Source organism: Hyperoodon ampullatus (assembly GCF_949752795.1).
Source record: "Hyperoodon ampullatus genome assembly, chromosome: 9".
Lineage (NCBI taxonomy): Eukaryota > Metazoa > Chordata > Mammalia > Artiodactyla > Ziphiidae > Hyperoodon > Hyperoodon ampullatus.
In genome coordinates this window covers 14,995,961-15,013,344 of record NC_136922.1, presented here as the reverse complement: position 1 = coordinate 15,013,344, position 17,384 = coordinate 14,995,961, and the positions used below count along the sequence as shown (strand labels likewise).

Genomic DNA, 17,384 nt, shown 5'->3' with positions numbered 1-17,384 from the left:
GGCCTGCAGTGTGGAGGGACTGACCACCTATCAGAGCTCCAGAGGCTCCAGACGGAAACACCTGGTCCGGTCAGAACGGGACTGAGAGACAGCTGAAACAGGTAGACCGATTCAAAATCCTCCATGATCAGTTGATACCTTCCTTCCAAATGCCTCAACCCTGAACACTGAACACCTGGCAACCAAATATTAACCCCAATTCTTCCCAGACAAAAGATCAGAGTCAGGTTCTTGGGAGAAACTAAATAAATTTATAAGAGAGAACTAGAACAGCTACTGTGAAGATTGGTGCCCTGGAACAAGGACCTTCACTTGCTGGGATGAGGGGTTTCCCCATGTTAACAGCTGGCCCCCTGTCACTCAACCAGCAGGACACTGGTGGACAGCCCTGCCATACTTATTCAGGGCTCCACTTCAGCTTTCCGTGGCCCCTCTGGTAGCCTACAAGACTAAGATAAACAGCAGTATAACACCAAATGAGCTAGAAAATTCAAGAACAGTGATGAGCTTTCAGAAAGTTCTACTTTGTATACCCAGAGATGTTCAAGACAATGTTATATCCATGAGATGAAAAACAGGATATTTAGAAAAAGAGCCAGAGAAAAATGGGTAAGTTGAAAACTGAAAACATGATTACCAACATTTTTTCTTCCTTTTAAATATTTTATTTTTGACAGCAGTTTTAGGTTCACAGCACAATGGAGCAAAAAGCATAAAGAGTTCTCATAAACCCCCTGCCTCCACCCAGCCTCTCCCTTACTGTCAGCATCCCCACCAGAAAGTACATTTATTACGAGCGATGAACCTACACTGCCATCATTATCACACAAAGTCCGCAGCTGACATCTGGGTTCACCCTTGGTGCGGTGCTGTACACTTGGTGCGTTTTGACAAATGTGTAACATGTACCTCCCATTACAGAATTTTCTTGTAAAAGAACTAAGAAGGTAAATTAAAATAAAAACTTCAAAGAAAGTCGACAGATGAAAAGACAGAAGTTCCAGACAAAGTGATATTAGAGATAACAAAGGGGAGAAAATAATCAAAGAAATATGGGATGAATTTTCCAGAACCACAGGATGTAAGTTTTCATACGGAAAGGGCTCACTCAAGGGCCCGGCACAATCAAGGACCAGAACCTCCACACCCACACGACAGTGTGGTTTTAGAACATCAAAGATACAGACCTGACCTGCAAAGCTTCCAGAAAAGGGGGAAGGAGCTCTTAAAAACACAAAAAGATGTTCAACTTCTTCCAAAATAAAGAGGAATGCAAATCAAAATTGAAAGGAGATACCCTTTTTCACCTGCCAGATTCAGAAAGATAAAAGTGTTAGACTAACACACTGGTGGAGATGTTGTGGGAAGGAGGGTTCCTCCCGCAGACGGCTGATGGGAACGGGTCTCAGAGGGCGCGCTGTCAACAGTCGGTATCATTTCAAACGCGCTACCCGTCACCTCACTATTCCTTGTCTAGGAAGTTATTCTATAACACATTTGTGAAATGACATGTGCCTGGACATTTTTCACTGCAAAATGTGCATTGTAATAGCAAAGAACTGAAAACTCAAGTTTATCTACAGGGCTCTGGATAAGTAAGTCTGATACATCCATGCACTGGAAAGCTATGCTGCTATAAAAAAAGTATGGATTTTAGGACCCCTATCTTTTACTGGAGTTGCTGACAAGCATGAGAACACTCAAAGAAGGGCAATCAGGAAATCTGAAACCCTGCTGTAGGAGGAACTTCAGCGAACACATGCTATCTGCAGCCACAATGATGATGTCGGTGATTCCAGAGGCCAGGACTGGGACTGCTGGGTGGAAGTTTCTGGAGATTTTGGAACAATGTAAAGACCTGCCTAAGAAGGACAGCTGTCTAGCAGTGACAGGGCAAAGAGATGGGCTCCCTGTTCCTGTCAAGACAGGCTCCCCACCTTCCACATGCTGTCAAAAGGGCTCAGTGGTTTTCAAACTGTTTTCTGGAAGCCAGGGATTTTTTTTTTTTTTTGCGGTACGCGGGCCTCTCACTGTTGTGGCCTCTCCCGTTGCGGAGCACAGGCTCCGGACGCGCAGGCTCAGCAGCCATGGCTCACGGGCCCAGCCGCTCCACAGCATGTGGGATTTTCCTGGACCGGGGCACGAACCCGTGTCCCCTGCATCGGCAGGTGGACTCTCAACCACTGCGCCACCAGGGAAGCCCAAGCCAGGGGTTTTGAGGAGGTGCTTCAGTGATCGATTCTGTAAACAGTTGATTTTTTTAAACCATTTTTCAGAATTGAAGTATAGTTGATTTACAATGCTGTGTTAGTTTCAGGTGTACAGCAAAGTGATACAGCTATACACATACATTTCAGATTTTTTCCCCTTATAGGTAATTACAAGATATTGAATATAGTTCCCTGTCCTATATAGTAGGTCCTTGTTGATTATTTATTTTATATATAGTACTGCGTATATGTGAATCCCAAACTCATCCTTAAAGTGTGTTCTAACCATTAAATATTAAAACTAAAGTAAATCAACATGTTCGGATGGATTATATATACATTTTTTAGGAAGTAAAATTTCATGTCACATAAAATTAACCATTTTAAAGTGGACTAGTGGCCACAAAGTTGTGCAACCACCACCTGTACCTACTTTCAAAACATTTCCGCAGAAGGAAACCGTGCACCCATTAAGCAGCCATCCCCCATTCTCCCCTCCCTCTAGGCCCTGGCAGCCACCAATATGTTTTCTGTCTCTATGGATTTACCTATTCTGGATATTTCACATAATAGAATCACACAATATGTGATCTTTTGTGTCTGGCTTACTTCATTCATTATAATGTTTTCAAGGTTCATCTATGTTATAGCATATATCGTACTTCATTCCTTTTTACGGATGAATAATATTCCACTATATATATATACGAACACACACCACAATTTACTTACCCATTCACCTGTCGATGGACACTTGGGTTCTTTCCGCCTTTTGGCTATTGTGAATAGTGCGACTATGAACATTCATATACAAGTATTTATTGGCACACCTGTTTCAATTCTTTTAGATCTATACCTGGGAGTGAAATTGCTGAGTCATATGGTAATTCTATGTTTAACGTTTTGAGAAACGGCCAAGCTGTTTTCCACAGTGCCTGGACCATTTTACTTTACCACCAGCGACGTACCAGGTTCCGATTTCTCCACATCCTTGCCAGCACCTGTTATTTTCCTTTTTAAAAAAACGATACCCATCCTAGTGGGGGTGAAGTGGTATTTCCAGGTTCCGATTTCTCCACATCCTTGCCAGCACCTGTTATTTTCCTTTTTAAAAAAACGATACCCATCCTAGTGGGGGTGAAGTGGTATTTCACTGTGGTTCTGACTTGTATTTCCCTAGTGACTAACCATGCTGAGAATCTTTTCATGTGCTTATTGGTTATCTGTATATCTTCTCTAGAGAAATGTCTATTATTTAAGAACTCTGCACATTTTAAAGTTGGGTTGTCTGTCCTTTTGTGGTTGAGTTCTAAGTGTTCTTTCTATATTCTGAATACGAGGCCCTTCTATAAAGCTCTTCTAAGAGTTTTATAGTTTTACAGCTTACATTTAGGTCTTTGATCCATTTTGAGTTAATTCTTTTTTTTTTTTTTTTTTGCGATACGCGGGCCTCTCACTGTTGTGGCCTCTCCCGTTGTGGAGCACAGGCTCCGGACGTTCAGGCTCAGCGGCTATGGCTCACAGGCCCAGCTGCTCTGCGGCATGTGGGATCTTCCCAGACCGGGGCATGAACCCGTGTCCCCTGCATCGGCAGGAGGACTCTCAACCACTGCGCCACCAGGGAAGCCCTTGAGTTAATTCTTGTACTTGGTGTGAAGTAGGAGTCCAACCTTGTTCTTTTGTGTATGGATACCCAGTTGTCCCAGCACCATTTATTGAAAAGACTATTCTTTCCCCAGTGAATGATCTTGGCATTTTTGTTGAAATCAAATGGCCACAGATGTATGGGTTTGTTTCTCGGCTCTCAACACTATTCCATTGTTCTGTATGTCTATCCCTATGCCAGTAACACACTGTTTTGATTACTGCAGCTTTGAGGTAAAAGTTTTGACATTGGCTAGTGTGAGACCTTCAACTTTGTTCTTCTTTTTCAATATTATTTGGGGTGCCTCTTCTTGTATATACAATGTTAATACATTAGACAACAGCAACACACAATGTGTTTTCATGGTTTAGCTTTATAAAACATAAATGTGACCAATTTAAACTTTTATAAAAATAAATACTGATAAAAATAATTTTAAGAAAGAATATGAAAACTCTATACATACAGATAAACTGTTAGAAAAAAAAAAAGAACTGGGCAAGAACTCTACGTGTAGAGTTTGCTGCCACCAAAATTTTAAAAAGAATATACTTGTATATACATAGAGTGACCCTAGAAAAATATGCATGATAGTGCTAAAAGAACTTGGCTCCTGAGAAACTGGATTGCTGGGAGACAGGGATGGACGGGAGATCTCCTTTCACTGACTACTCTTTTGTTCCTTTTGAATTTTTGTAAATTCTAGCATACTGATTTAAATGTTTTAATTAATTAAAAAACCAAACTCTCCATTTAAACAGAGAATATAACATTACATCTTTATGTGGGTAAGAAAAACTTTGAGAAGAAAGATGGTGATGGGTTTGCAGGATGTGGCTTTCATCCCCTCTCTGGGTCCCCATGTGAGCTCTAGCCCCTATGTGTGAAACAGCAGCCAGGGCTGAAGATGAAGCCAGTGGGGGGGGCGGTAAGAGAGTGCCTTCTCGATGTGGCGCTAATTGGGAGTTGATCAACCCAGGCAACATACGGTCGCCTATCAAAATTAGGAAGTTTGATTACACGGTTTACTAATATTTTATTTTGCTTATTATTTATATTTCAACTCATTTAGAGTAGATGGAGGGGGACTATCAGCTTTATTGATTAGCTAGCTCTAGCCCTGAATGTCAAGTGGAGAAAAAGATGAAATATAGCGCTATAGTAATTTTTTTTTCTTATCTTGGAATTAGCTGCATTTTAAAACATTATCAAGCTTAAGACTTTGTACATGGATAAATGAAAAAGTAATCCCTGATAAAATACAGAACATCTATTTCTTTTAGAACTTCTCTATGTGACAGGTGTCTGTTCTAGTCAATCAAAATGTAATTTCCCCATAATTATGCACAGAGTGAAAAGAACACAGGAAATATTTAATATGCAGAGGCTTATCTCAGTGACTGACAGCTACTGTAGGAAATCCACATGTTATTCGCCTACAGAATGTAAATTAGAGACTGAGCTCGGTAAAAGGGCTTTGACTCCCTTAAAAAATAACAATTTACTCTCCATTAATGAAAGAGCCTATCATATAGCATAAGAAGATTATTTCAGTTTGCCTAAAATTAGAAATATTTCAGAAGAAAAATGGCCTACTGAGTCGAGCATTAAAATATTCATGAAAAGAATATCTTCAAAGAGGTTAATAATTATAAATGCTGTGCTCAATGTATTGATATACAGAACTCCAAGGAAAACTGTTCTGAGGTCTAGGAGGTGCTAGATTTTCAAGCTAAACAACGCCTTTAGGAAAGTCAAGTGAGACAGTGGATGCAAAGCCAAGACTGTTCTTCTTGCTGGTTAGTAATTACGGCTTCCCCTGCCTCCTTCCAAGTTTTTCCATTTCAGGAAAAGGTACCACCTCCGCTGCCAGACACTGGGGGTCACCCGAGACTATTCCTGTCAGGTCTCCATTCATTCAGTCAGCAGGTACCAACTTCTGCTCGTCCTGAGTATTTTATGAAACCATCCCTTCCCCCCTCCTCCTTAGTTGGGCGCGTTTCTTCTCCCTGGACCGCAGTATGGCTCTTTCCTGGATCCACTTCCTGGCACGGAGGGCGGTGCGGTCTCCTCACTGAGCTCCTTTCCTTTGTTCCTGACCTATCCGTCTCTCGCCTTTAACTCCACGCCCTACCCTGCCACCACAGTGACCTCAGACACACCTGACTGTTACTTTCTCTGCTTAAAATGCTACTGCCTATAGTGTGTGTCCACTGCTACAGTGCTCCTCCCTGACATGGCGCGCACATCTGAGCCCCACCACTGGATGTCTTCCACTTTAGACTCCAGCGTTAACACGCTCTGTGCTTTTCGTTCAACTGGCGATTTCCGACTCATTTTCTGAGGCTCGTCTCAGGTGGCCTCTCCAGCTTCCTGGATCCTCACGTGGGGCTGAGAGACCCTCATCCTCTCATAGCACCCTGACCGTATTACAGCATTTATCATGCTTTACCAAATTGCTTTGTATGTGTATTTGAATCCCTCACTAAATGATAAGTTCCAAGAGCACAAGAACCATGTCTAAGTATTTTTGTGGCATCCTATGCCTTCATACAGGCCCTGGAACACAGTGGTTGGTCAAGGAATTGACCTGAAAGGAGCTGCTATATGATAGGCAGATTATGTAAGTGGAATATATAATTCAATTTAAATGCATTTGGGTTATGACAAAAAATGTATATGATAAAAAACTAGAAAGCTGCTTAAAATATGAACTTAACTTAAAATTTTCAATCTGTTATGTTTGGGGATAAATTTCTTATTCCAGGTGGTTATTTGCTGAGAAGAGTTAATTGTTACTTATTTATATTCTGTATCATTCATAGAAGGATTTAAGATAGTAGGGAAATAAATCAAGATGGTATGAGCTCAAATTCAAAAAAAGATCTTTTGGAAACAGCTATGTAAATATATTTACTTCCTCCCTATAAAACATTCAATAATGATAACTTATGAACTTGGTAATTTCATCAACGGGCTTTTTCTTTTTTGTCCCTATGAACTGTGACCTTTAAAATATATATATTGAAGACCTTCATCAGAGCAGCAAAATCTAAAAAAAAAGGCTTAAAAAATGCCTATGTTTATAAAAATAACCATTTTAATTAAAGATGCTCCCTGCCAGAATATACCAGAAAAAGTTTTTTTTAAATTATTTTAAATGCAACCAAAATTTTCACAATGCTTTAAAAGAGTTAAAGTTGAAATGGCAAGAAAAATCAATTTAATTTAGAGGATGGAATAGAATAGGCAGCATGCCAGGAAATTATAACTGGCAGTGATTTCACTCATGCCTGTTCATCACTTAGTGTTTGACTCCACAAGATCACTGTTCGGTCACTGCTGAAGCATTAAAATACTGGTTGAATTGAATAGGGAAGCATGCAAACAAAATAACATATGGTAGTACCAAAATACTGACCTCGAACATTTTCACAGGGGGCTCTGGTCCTTCCTACTCAAAGTATGGTTGTGGGCTGACAGCGTTGCCATCACCTGGGACCTTGTGAGAAATGCAGACTCTCAGGCTCCACTACCGATCTACTCAACCGGAATCTGCATTTTTAACAAGATCCTCTGATGATATATAGGCATATTAAAGCTTGAGAAGCACTGTTTTTGGTGACCCTGAAATTCTCCCACGCAAAGCTCTGGCCTGAAAATAGAGAACCTTCTTGGCTGAAGCCTACCCCTAAGGATAAAACTAAGCATTAATTTCATAGCTGTCTTCTGTGTGTATCTGAAGCAAAAGAATTAAATACTTAGTTTAGTTCCAATAGCAAAATTATCATCTTATACAGACACATAAAGTTGTATCTTTCCACTAATAATTATTTGGTCTCATTCTGGTGGGAGATCATTAGAGATCATAGTTTCATGTCCTTTATTTCACAGAATCATTATCATTCTAGATAAATGAAATCTGAGATTACTTGGAAGCCCATCAAAATTTCACAAGTTCCTTTTAGTCACTTATTCTACTATTTAATACTACCAGGAAGATTTTCCATTCATAAACGAAATTCCTAAATTTTCTATCTTAATCCCATTTCTTATTCTTCCATTATGAGAGAGAACCACCAGCAACCCTTTCTTTAGAGCTCCTAGTTTTGCAGACTTGGTGATAACTCTAGAGGATGTGGATCAAAGTGGACAAAACTTGTATTATGTGGCCCTAAAATAAAATCTCCAAAGTCACACAATATAATCTGTGATCCTGGAGGACATAACATTAACATAAATGGTATTAGAAACAAAAGAGCTTTTAAAAATAATTTCAGGGTATAATATGACCCAGCATAGAAGACACTGTATAAAGCAGTACTTTCCTCTTTATAAAAATGGCCTTTTTCAAAAGACCTCATCTTAAAAGAGTGGGTCTTGATTAATGCGCTCTTCTCTAGGGCATCAATCCGAAAACTATTAAGATGTTGAGTTTGACCGAAAAAGGAATCGAGGTAAGTTACCAAAGTTGACTCAGGTTTCACATGGGGAACATGGCAGCAGGGGCTCTTTCCCAAAGGACCATATAGCAGTGAATAAGCAGAATCCATGATGAAGGAATCAGAGCATTTAGGTCAGGGTGAAGGGCAAAGTCTGAACAGTACGGTCACTCCAGAAATACACCCCAAACCAAAGACTAGAGATTTCAAAATCTTTACAAAGAAAAAAAAAATCCCTCTACCTTTAAAGCCAAGTAAAACTTTCCTTTAAAAATATGTATAATATGAAAGTCATACATTAAAATAATGACTATTACTGACTGGTGAAAGAGGCATTCCCCCACGGGCCCTGCACATCCCTACGTGTTCCTGTTGAGTGGGCGAAGAACGCAAAGTCTTAACCTCTCTTCACCTGGGCCACTTCTCAGGGCTGTGTTTGCAGCAAGGAACCTTGAGGGATGAGAAGCCTTCCGCCGACAAACAGGCGCTCACTCCTTGCTATGACAGCGGTGACCTCCCCAGCTCCTAGAACACAACCCACTTCCTGTGCACACATCTGCAGTGGGGCCTTTACATCGCCCTGGGTGACGTTAGCTTGTAAAGAGGGTGAAATATCCAAGATCCTGCACGGTTCTCCACACGGACACTGAAAAAAAAAAACGTTGCTACTACTGAGATTTTATCTTACCGGATCCAGGTTCTTAAACAGCAGGATGTCTTTGCAAGCTTCTTGCAATCGATTTCTTTGATCGTCAGTTTTTGGATGTATAATCTAAAAGGACACCAAATTAACAGTTAGTCTACTCACCTTGCTCATAAGGGATAAAATTTCCTAGCAGGATATTAGAAGGAAGAACGGTTAGTGCTGAGGTTCACTTTAGTGACTAGACATTAACTACCAGCCTGCTAAATAGGGGAAAGTCATACAGTTTGTCTCAGGGAGGTGGTGTACATTCATCAATACACTACTTGAAAGTTTTTCAAAGGAGTGCTTCCCCCAGGTGAGCAAGTTCATTCTGTGAGGGTCTGCATTGGCTAATCACTAAAGACATCAAGGCTCCAGCCAGCGGGAACATACAAAAGGACAACATGTTGTCACAGCTATGTTGAAAATCTACAGACTGCCTTTATTCTGCTTAATACTCTTTAATACTGTTTCATACTCTTTACCATTGAATTTAATAATCTTTCAGGATGTAGCTCTTTCCTTCAAAACTTGATAAAGTCTCTAGAAGTGAGTAAATTCTTACCTGTATATTGCATTAGATGTTAAATACATTTTTAGGCACAATGTATATAAAATAACTACGCCCACGGAGACTGATTTTCCACAGAGAGCAAGCAATCACGCACTGTCACACCAAGGAGACTATGGATTTGAGGGAGAATGAATCTAACAGTCCTGGTGCGCTCATCTGAGAACGAGTTCAAAGAAAACCAGTGTACTATTTGCTCAGAAACTTTCATTCCCAAGGGTAAAAGCCAAAAGAACACCTTCTGTAAGTGCGGCCGGCCAAACCTCCTGAGTCCCTTCTGACCAGCAGAAGGCTCACGGACTTGGCCCCGAAGGCCCATTCTTCTGCGAACTGTGTAACTATAAGATGAGTCTGCGAGGCAAGAGATGGTCCTAAAAAGAGAAGACATCGAGTTGGTCTCCTGGAGACCCATACGCCGCCACCTTTTCCTATTCTAATGTTCACACAGAGTGACTGGAAGAGATGCTGAAGAGCAGGAGCCCCACCATCACAGCAACCAGGACCGGGCAGTGGTGAGCTCTGTGCCCATGAATACATCAAAACTCACAACACGAAATTAAAATCAGCATTTCAAAGCTATCTCAGATGGCTAAAAATCAGAGGCCCAAGAACAACTGAGGAAATGTACAGTATATGTGTACTATTTATGTGTGTACTGCTTATATACTATACACACACAAAAAAGCGGTATACACACTATACTGCTACATACTATTAGCCAGTGAGAGAGGACGTTGCTGAAGTTTTTCCTCTGAGGGTAAGGGATATGCAAACTTTTGTTTCCTATCTAATCAATATTCACCTCAACCTAGATTCTACCATGGCACGTGGACCCAGAAAAAGCAGATCCTCCTGCCTAAGAACTCACTGCTATACAAAAAACTTTAAAAATTTGGATATGAACTAAATCATGCCAACCAAAATTCGCACGTGCCTACTTCAAATAAGGAAGGCTAACACAATAAAACAAAAAGTTATTTCTCACTTCACAAAAGCCATCTGGAACTTCGAACTGAAGCAATCATAAATGTTTGCCTGCTGAGCAGCTCTATCCTCAGAGAGAAAAGGTTGGGGATAATGTGCCACTGATGATGTTGAAATGACTTCCTAGGCCCAAGATGGAGCCACCTCTGCCCGGGGTGCCACGTCAGCAAACCAAAGCTTAGATAACTCTCGTGTCCCTATAAATGCCCTGCTCTGCCAGAAACACAGTATATCCAGTCAGCCAATCCCCAAAAGCCAAGCCAAATCTGGGCTCTATGCTTCCTTCCTTGTTCCTTACTCTTTACCCTATAAAAGCTTCCTACCCTCCACCCCATTTTGCAGCTCTCTGGACCCTTGGGAATGGAGACTGCCCACTTGGTGCAGTGTTAAATGTTTGTATCACTTAAACTGTCTTTTAAAATCATTTTAACACCAGCTTGTACCTGCTTTACCCTTGTCATCAATTTAAGTCTTTCTCTCCTGACCCATTCACTTTGTATTAACACCTCGCACAAAACCCCACCTTTTGCTTTGCGACCACCTAGAGGGGTGGGATAGGGAGGGTGGGAGGGAGACGCAAGAGGGAGGGGATGTGGGGATATATGTATACGTATAGCTGATTCACTTTGTTATACCGCAGAAACTAACACACCATTGTAAAGCAATTATACTCCAATAAAGATGTAAAAAATATATACATATATATGATGGAAAAGAATCTGAAAAAGTTATATATATAATTGAATCACTTTGCTGTACACCTGAAACGTTGTAAATCAACTATACGTCAGTAAAAAATTTTAAAAAACCCACCTTTTCCCTCTTCTTTCTCTCTCCAGCTACTTCTCTTCTTATGAATTCTTATGTCCCAATCTTGCTTCTCCGTCCTGCCACCCCTACTACTGCCTACCGCTCTCCTCTCTGTTTCCCTTTTTCCTTTCTTCCGTCTCCTTGCCATCACTCCTCAGTGCCCAGAGTCCGTTATCTATCATAGCCTCCACCCCCGGCCATGAAAATCCTGCTCTGTGTCCTGGAAAGCAAAGAGTCAGAAATCGGGTGAATCTTTGAAGCTCTGGCTCCCCTGCCCTGTACCAACTGCTCAGAAGACGCTCTCCTACTTCTACAGACTCATTTCCTTCTGTTGGGTTTGGTGTGATCCGACATACAAGCTCTGCATCTGGATAACTAAGGCCTCGGCAATGTACCCGAATGTGATTTTTATTATAGTAGAGGCCATTTTGTTTTTTATTAAAATTTATTTCTGATTTCAGGATAAAAATCTTATGGGTTAAACAAATACTGATGTAGCACTTACTATGTGCCGAGCACTGTTTTAAGGGCTTTAAAATTTTTTTAAGGGCTTTATTACTAGCTTTATCCTAGTAAGAGACCCCATGAAGCAGGTGAATGCTAAGTGAAATGAGTCAGACAGAGAAAGACAAATACTGTGTGATCTCTCAAGAGAAAAAAAGTAAGAAAATTAACTGGCCCAGGTAACTTCTTCCATGTCACACAGTTCAGAAGCTGTAGAGCTGGGATTCACCCCGGCTGTAGGCTGGCCACAGAGTTCATACTAGAAACCAGGGTCAGCAGACCATGGCCTGAAGGCCAAATTTCTTTTTGCATGACCCCTATGCTAAGAATGATTTTACATTTTTTAATGATTGGGGGAAAAAATCAAAAGAATATTTCCTGACACATGAAAATTATATGAAATTCAAATTCAAATGTCCAGAAATAAAGTTTTCAGGGGTCACAGCCACAGCCATTCATTTATGTGTTGTCTATGTCTGTTTTCCTGCTATAACAGCAGAGCTGAATAGTTGTGACAGAAACAGCATGGCCCCCAGAGCCTAAAGTATTTACTCTCTGAAAATAGTAAAATTCCCCCCAAAAAAAGCTTTACAGGAAAAGTCTGTCAACTCCTGCCATAACCTCTGTTGTCTTTCAATTAAAAAAAAACTAGAAAAACAATAAGTAACACTGACTTACATGTTTTCTTTAAAGGAAACACCGTGCATCAATTTTGTTAAGCAAGGGAAGTCTGTACAAGATATTTTCATACCTGTCCAATCTATTCTCATACCTGTCCAATCTATTCTCCACATAGAGCTGAAAGTAATCTTTTAAAACTTTAAATCAGAACACCACATTCTCCAGATTAAAACCTCAATGGAGTCCATCACATTCACAGAGAATTAATCCCCACTCCTCCACCCTCACCTCAGCCACTCAGCCTCAGCCACACCTGCCTTTATTAAGAGCCTCCGACTCCTCCCACTCTGATGGGCTTGGGTCAACCCAAAATGCACTCCTGGGCTTTCGGCAAGACACTCTCCACGTACATCCTCTGGTCTCACTTCAAGGAGCCCTTCTCCAACTATTCCATTTCATTAGGGACGCTGTTGATCTGGGGGGTTTGGTTTGGTTTTAATTCCTACACCCTGTTACACTGTCCTTTTAGCACTTCATATTTTGTGACTGTTAATCTACTAGCTTGTGGTCGGCTTCTGCTATTAAGACTCTAAGCTCCAAGATGGCAAGAACTCCATCGTGCTCACCACTGTATACCCAGCACCTGGCCAGATATGCAGGAGGCACTCCCAAAACACTTCAGGGAATAACAGAAGAAAGAAATGCTCCACTCTTCAATTTACCAGCTCTTCTCTGCCAGTTTCTACATGCTAGATGTATATAGCCCTTACATTTTCATTTGTTAAAGGTATTCCAACCAAAATCTAATTTGTTGTTTTCCAAAATCAGTCTTAAGTGTTTGAATTTTCTTTGAATACATATCAAAGAATAAATATCTATTTATACTACTCTGAGATTTTGGGATTTGATAATATAAATAGGGTCTCTGAAATAAGACTAAATGTCCAAATGAAATGTTAGTTTATCAAAATACACTTCATGTTTTCCTTACAGACATTTTCCAGTATCGGTTTAGAGCCAATTAAATTTTGAAATCTGTAATAATCATTTCCAAGGGCTATGGTACATGTGCCTTAATAGTATCTAAGACAAAAAATATTAAAATATTTTAATATTTAATATTTATAAAATGTTTAATATTTTATTTTAAAATATTTTAATATGTAAAAAAAATTAGTTTTTAGTAGAGAAGAGTCAACTTAATGGAGAACCCAAGACACTTCATTATAATGATTAATATATCATTAATAAATTAATTTTAAAAATTAAAGTAACATTGAAGGGTGTTACAGGGACAATTCAGGGTGAATGCCCAACCCACAAAGATGCCTCCTTCTCTAGGAACTGCCCTCATTTATTTTTTTAAACATTTTTTTAAAATTTAAGCATTAAAAAAAAATGTAAGTATGGTTAATTTACAATGTTATGTTAGTTTCGGGTATACAGCAAAGCGATTCAGTTATATATACATATATATATTCGTTTTCAGATTCTTTTCCATTATAGGTTATTACAGGATATTGAATATAGCTCCCTGTGCTATACAGTAGGTTCTTGTTGGTTATCTATTTTATATATAGATAGTAGTGTGTATATGTTAATCCCAAACTCCTAATTTATCTCCAACCCACCCCCTGTTCTTCCCATTTGGTAACCCTAAGTTTGCTTCTATGTCTGTGAGTCTATTTCTGTTTTGTAAGTAAGTTCACTTACATCATTTTTTTAGATTCCACATATAAGTGATATCATATGATACTTGTCTCTCTCTGTCTGACTTACTTGACTTAATAGAATAATCTCTAGGTCCATCCATGTTGCTGCAAATGCCATTATTTCATTCTTTTTTATGGCTGAGTAATATTCCCTTGCATATATGTACCACATCTTCTTTATCCATTCCTTTGTCAGTGGACATTTAGGTGGCTTCCACATCTTGGCTGTCGTAAATAGTGCTGCTATGAACATAAGGGTGCATGTGTCTTTTTGAATTAAGAGTTTTCTCTGGGTATATGCCCAAGAGTGGGCTTGCAGGATGCCCTCATTTATAAGTGGGGTCCCCCAGCCAAAATCAAGTATGTGAGAAACTCTCCACAGGGAAGCTGGGATTTTGAACTGAGAGAGACACAATAAGAGTGACGGGCAGCTGAGTCCCTTTCAATGTCGATACTCTTAGGTGCTGCACGAATGCTGTGGAAGGACCCCAGAGGGGGCTGGCTCCTGCCTGCTAGCCACAGCCTAGGGTTTATTTTAACACTTTCAGGAATTCTACAAGATTTCCAAGCATATGTCCAATAATCCCCCAATGTTTTCTTTTGTATTTTATCTAAATGTGATTGTTTCTTTCCCACAGCCAAATGAATTTTAACTGGTATAGCCTCCCCAACAAGACTGTTAGAAATTAGTTGGAATGATCCAGCCAAACCACTTTACCAATCACGTGGACCAAATGGTAGCTAACAGTTTTCGAGTCTATGAGATACTATATATTGTTTTCAAACTGTATTTTTAAATGTTCTTTTCAATTTAGATTTTTACTAAGCTAAACCAGCTCATCAAACATCTCAATTACCAAGTTTTATCATATACATTTATACACAAAGAACGTTGTCTTCAAAGTCACCCACTAGTGTTTCTGCAAGATACATAAATAAAGTGTAGGAGACGGGACGGTTTTTCAGACGACATGGAGGGGTAACAGCAACATTACACATTAGAGACGATAACTTGATCCTAAGGCAACATAATTTTCAGACTGGAATTTATGGACCTGATCAAAATATGTAAGTTATGGTACTGAGAAATGAACACTGCAAGTCTGGTGCTGCGAATCCCCATGGGGACAGGAGTGAAATGGGATTTTCTCCAAAATCTTCTGTGTCATTTAAAGCTCCTGATCTTTCTACCACTGGATTTTATTTATATTTCAGGGAGCTTAATGATGTAATGACTTACGGATCCAGTATCTGCTTTTCTATATTAAAACTCAATCTTACTTTAGTATTTTTCAGAGCTACAGAAACAGATTTTTATTTTTATTTAAGGCCAAATAGAAGAAAAGAAACTTTTGCAAAGTATGTACTCAAAAAAAAAAAAAAGTACATGATTACTTTCCATTTCCAGGCTCAGTAATCTCCTATTGAGTTTACTTTCTACTAAATACATAATAGGAGAATGGAGCTAAAGGACACAGCTTAAAAACTGTTTCAAACCAAACCGGACAAAGTCTTGCAAAAACATTAAGACCTCCAAGAAATCAGCTTCTGAGCAAACTATCAGACTCATAGATTTTAAAACACAATAACTGCTGTACTGACATTTTAGATGTAATTTTACTGTGATTTTTTGTTGTTGTTTCAGAGTAAGCTTCTGTTGTGATAAAACAGTAGGAGTAGAAGGCTTTTCCCAGCGTTTTTCTTTCCTATAAATACTTACTTGTCTAAGAAAAATAACATTATCACTTTGGGAAAGATAGCTAAAAACATTTTTCATCACAGACTATATTTTTGCAAGAGAAATAAAACCACAACTTCAGTGAGTTTTTATGTTCATCTTTCCTCTTATCCAAAGAGAGAGACGCTTTGGATCGAAGTAATTATACAGAACATGAAGAAGAAGTAAACTATCAGAGATAAGACTAGGAAAAGAAACAGTCAAAATAATTCCATTATGCCTCCTGTTAACCTATATGCCTGTTAACATCTTTTCTATTATTATTTTCTTTATCCAATACGGGAGTATAATTTAAAATTAACGCATTCAGTAAATTACATACCCTGGACTCAGCATCATCTTCTTCTTCATCAGGATTATAAGCTTCTGCACATACTATAAAAATAAAAATGGACATTTTAAAGATTCCTTCACCAAGAAACATGCTACAATAAATATATCTTTAAAAATTAGTGAACAAAAAGAGTGCTGTGGTGTAAAAAAACCATTCATTCACCTCATCCAGGGCAAGCAGTCTACCCCCCAAAGCCAGTTTGCTACTGCAATTTATAAGGAATTTACTAAAATATAAAGCTGCACTTTAAGACACTGATAACTGCTTCCTTTCTCTTATTCAGAGAAACATAGCTAACCTCTTTCACCTTCATTTCCAAGCTACAGAAATGCATAAGATCAAAAAATTACCTGAAAGAACACACACACACACACACGCACACACAAAGTCTAAGTCTGCTTTGAAATGATCAATTTAATCAAGCAGTTATGAGTAACTTTCATAAATTATCCATAACTCAATCTTCCAGGAACAAATACTATTAATATTTTGCATATTCCTTTCCAGTCTTTATTCTGAGCTGAGTTCATACCGCATCCACAATTTTAAAACCTGCTTTTTCATTTAACACTTAAGAATTCTGTACGCCATTAGAAACATTTTGTTAATATTGTTTTAAGGATTGGTAATTATTTACCATAAGCTATAATTTACCACACCCCTAATGCTAGACATGAAGCTGGCTTCTGTTAAAACAACCTTGCAATAAACATCTTCATGCATAAATATTTGTCTACATTTCAGATTATGCTGTGGAATTATTCCCAAATGTTATTTTGGGGGCTAAAAGGTATGACAACTTTTAAGGCATATTTATCCCCGTGTTTCTTCCCAATGGGATTATACCCATCCAGTGTCCTATAAGAAATGTGTAAGGAGACTCCTCTAAATGGTACCGCAGACTTAGATATTAATGCTCAAAATCTCTGCCAATTTAAATGAGAAAAAGATCTAAATTTTTAAGTATTACTGAATTTGAACAATGTTCAAATGATTGTAAGCTGACTGTATTTCCTCTTTTGTCCCTATGTCTGAGGCATTTATTTTTGTATTTGGTTTTCTTTTTGACTTATGCCAGTTTCTCAATACCACTTTGTCATATTTCTTATAATCATTTTATCCAGTTTG

At 39.0% G+C, this 17,384-nt stretch overlaps 1 protein-coding gene across 1 annotated transcript in view; it reads right to left on the bottom strand.

The window, feature by feature from the left end:
- PRKAR2B (protein kinase cAMP-dependent type II regulatory subunit beta) overlaps window positions 1-17,384 on the bottom strand; it is a gene marked incomplete at its 5' end in the record, with an annotated part of 112,896 nt that overhangs the window by 25,907 nt on the left and 69,605 nt on the right. Inside the window, 2 exons of the mRNA XM_079711345.1 lie at window positions 8,986-9,069; window positions 16,245-16,297. Coding sequence (XP_079567471.1) covers window positions 8,986-9,069; window positions 16,245-16,297 — 137 coding nt within the window. The remainder of the gene's footprint in view (window positions 1-8,985; window positions 9,070-16,244; window positions 16,298-17,384) is intronic.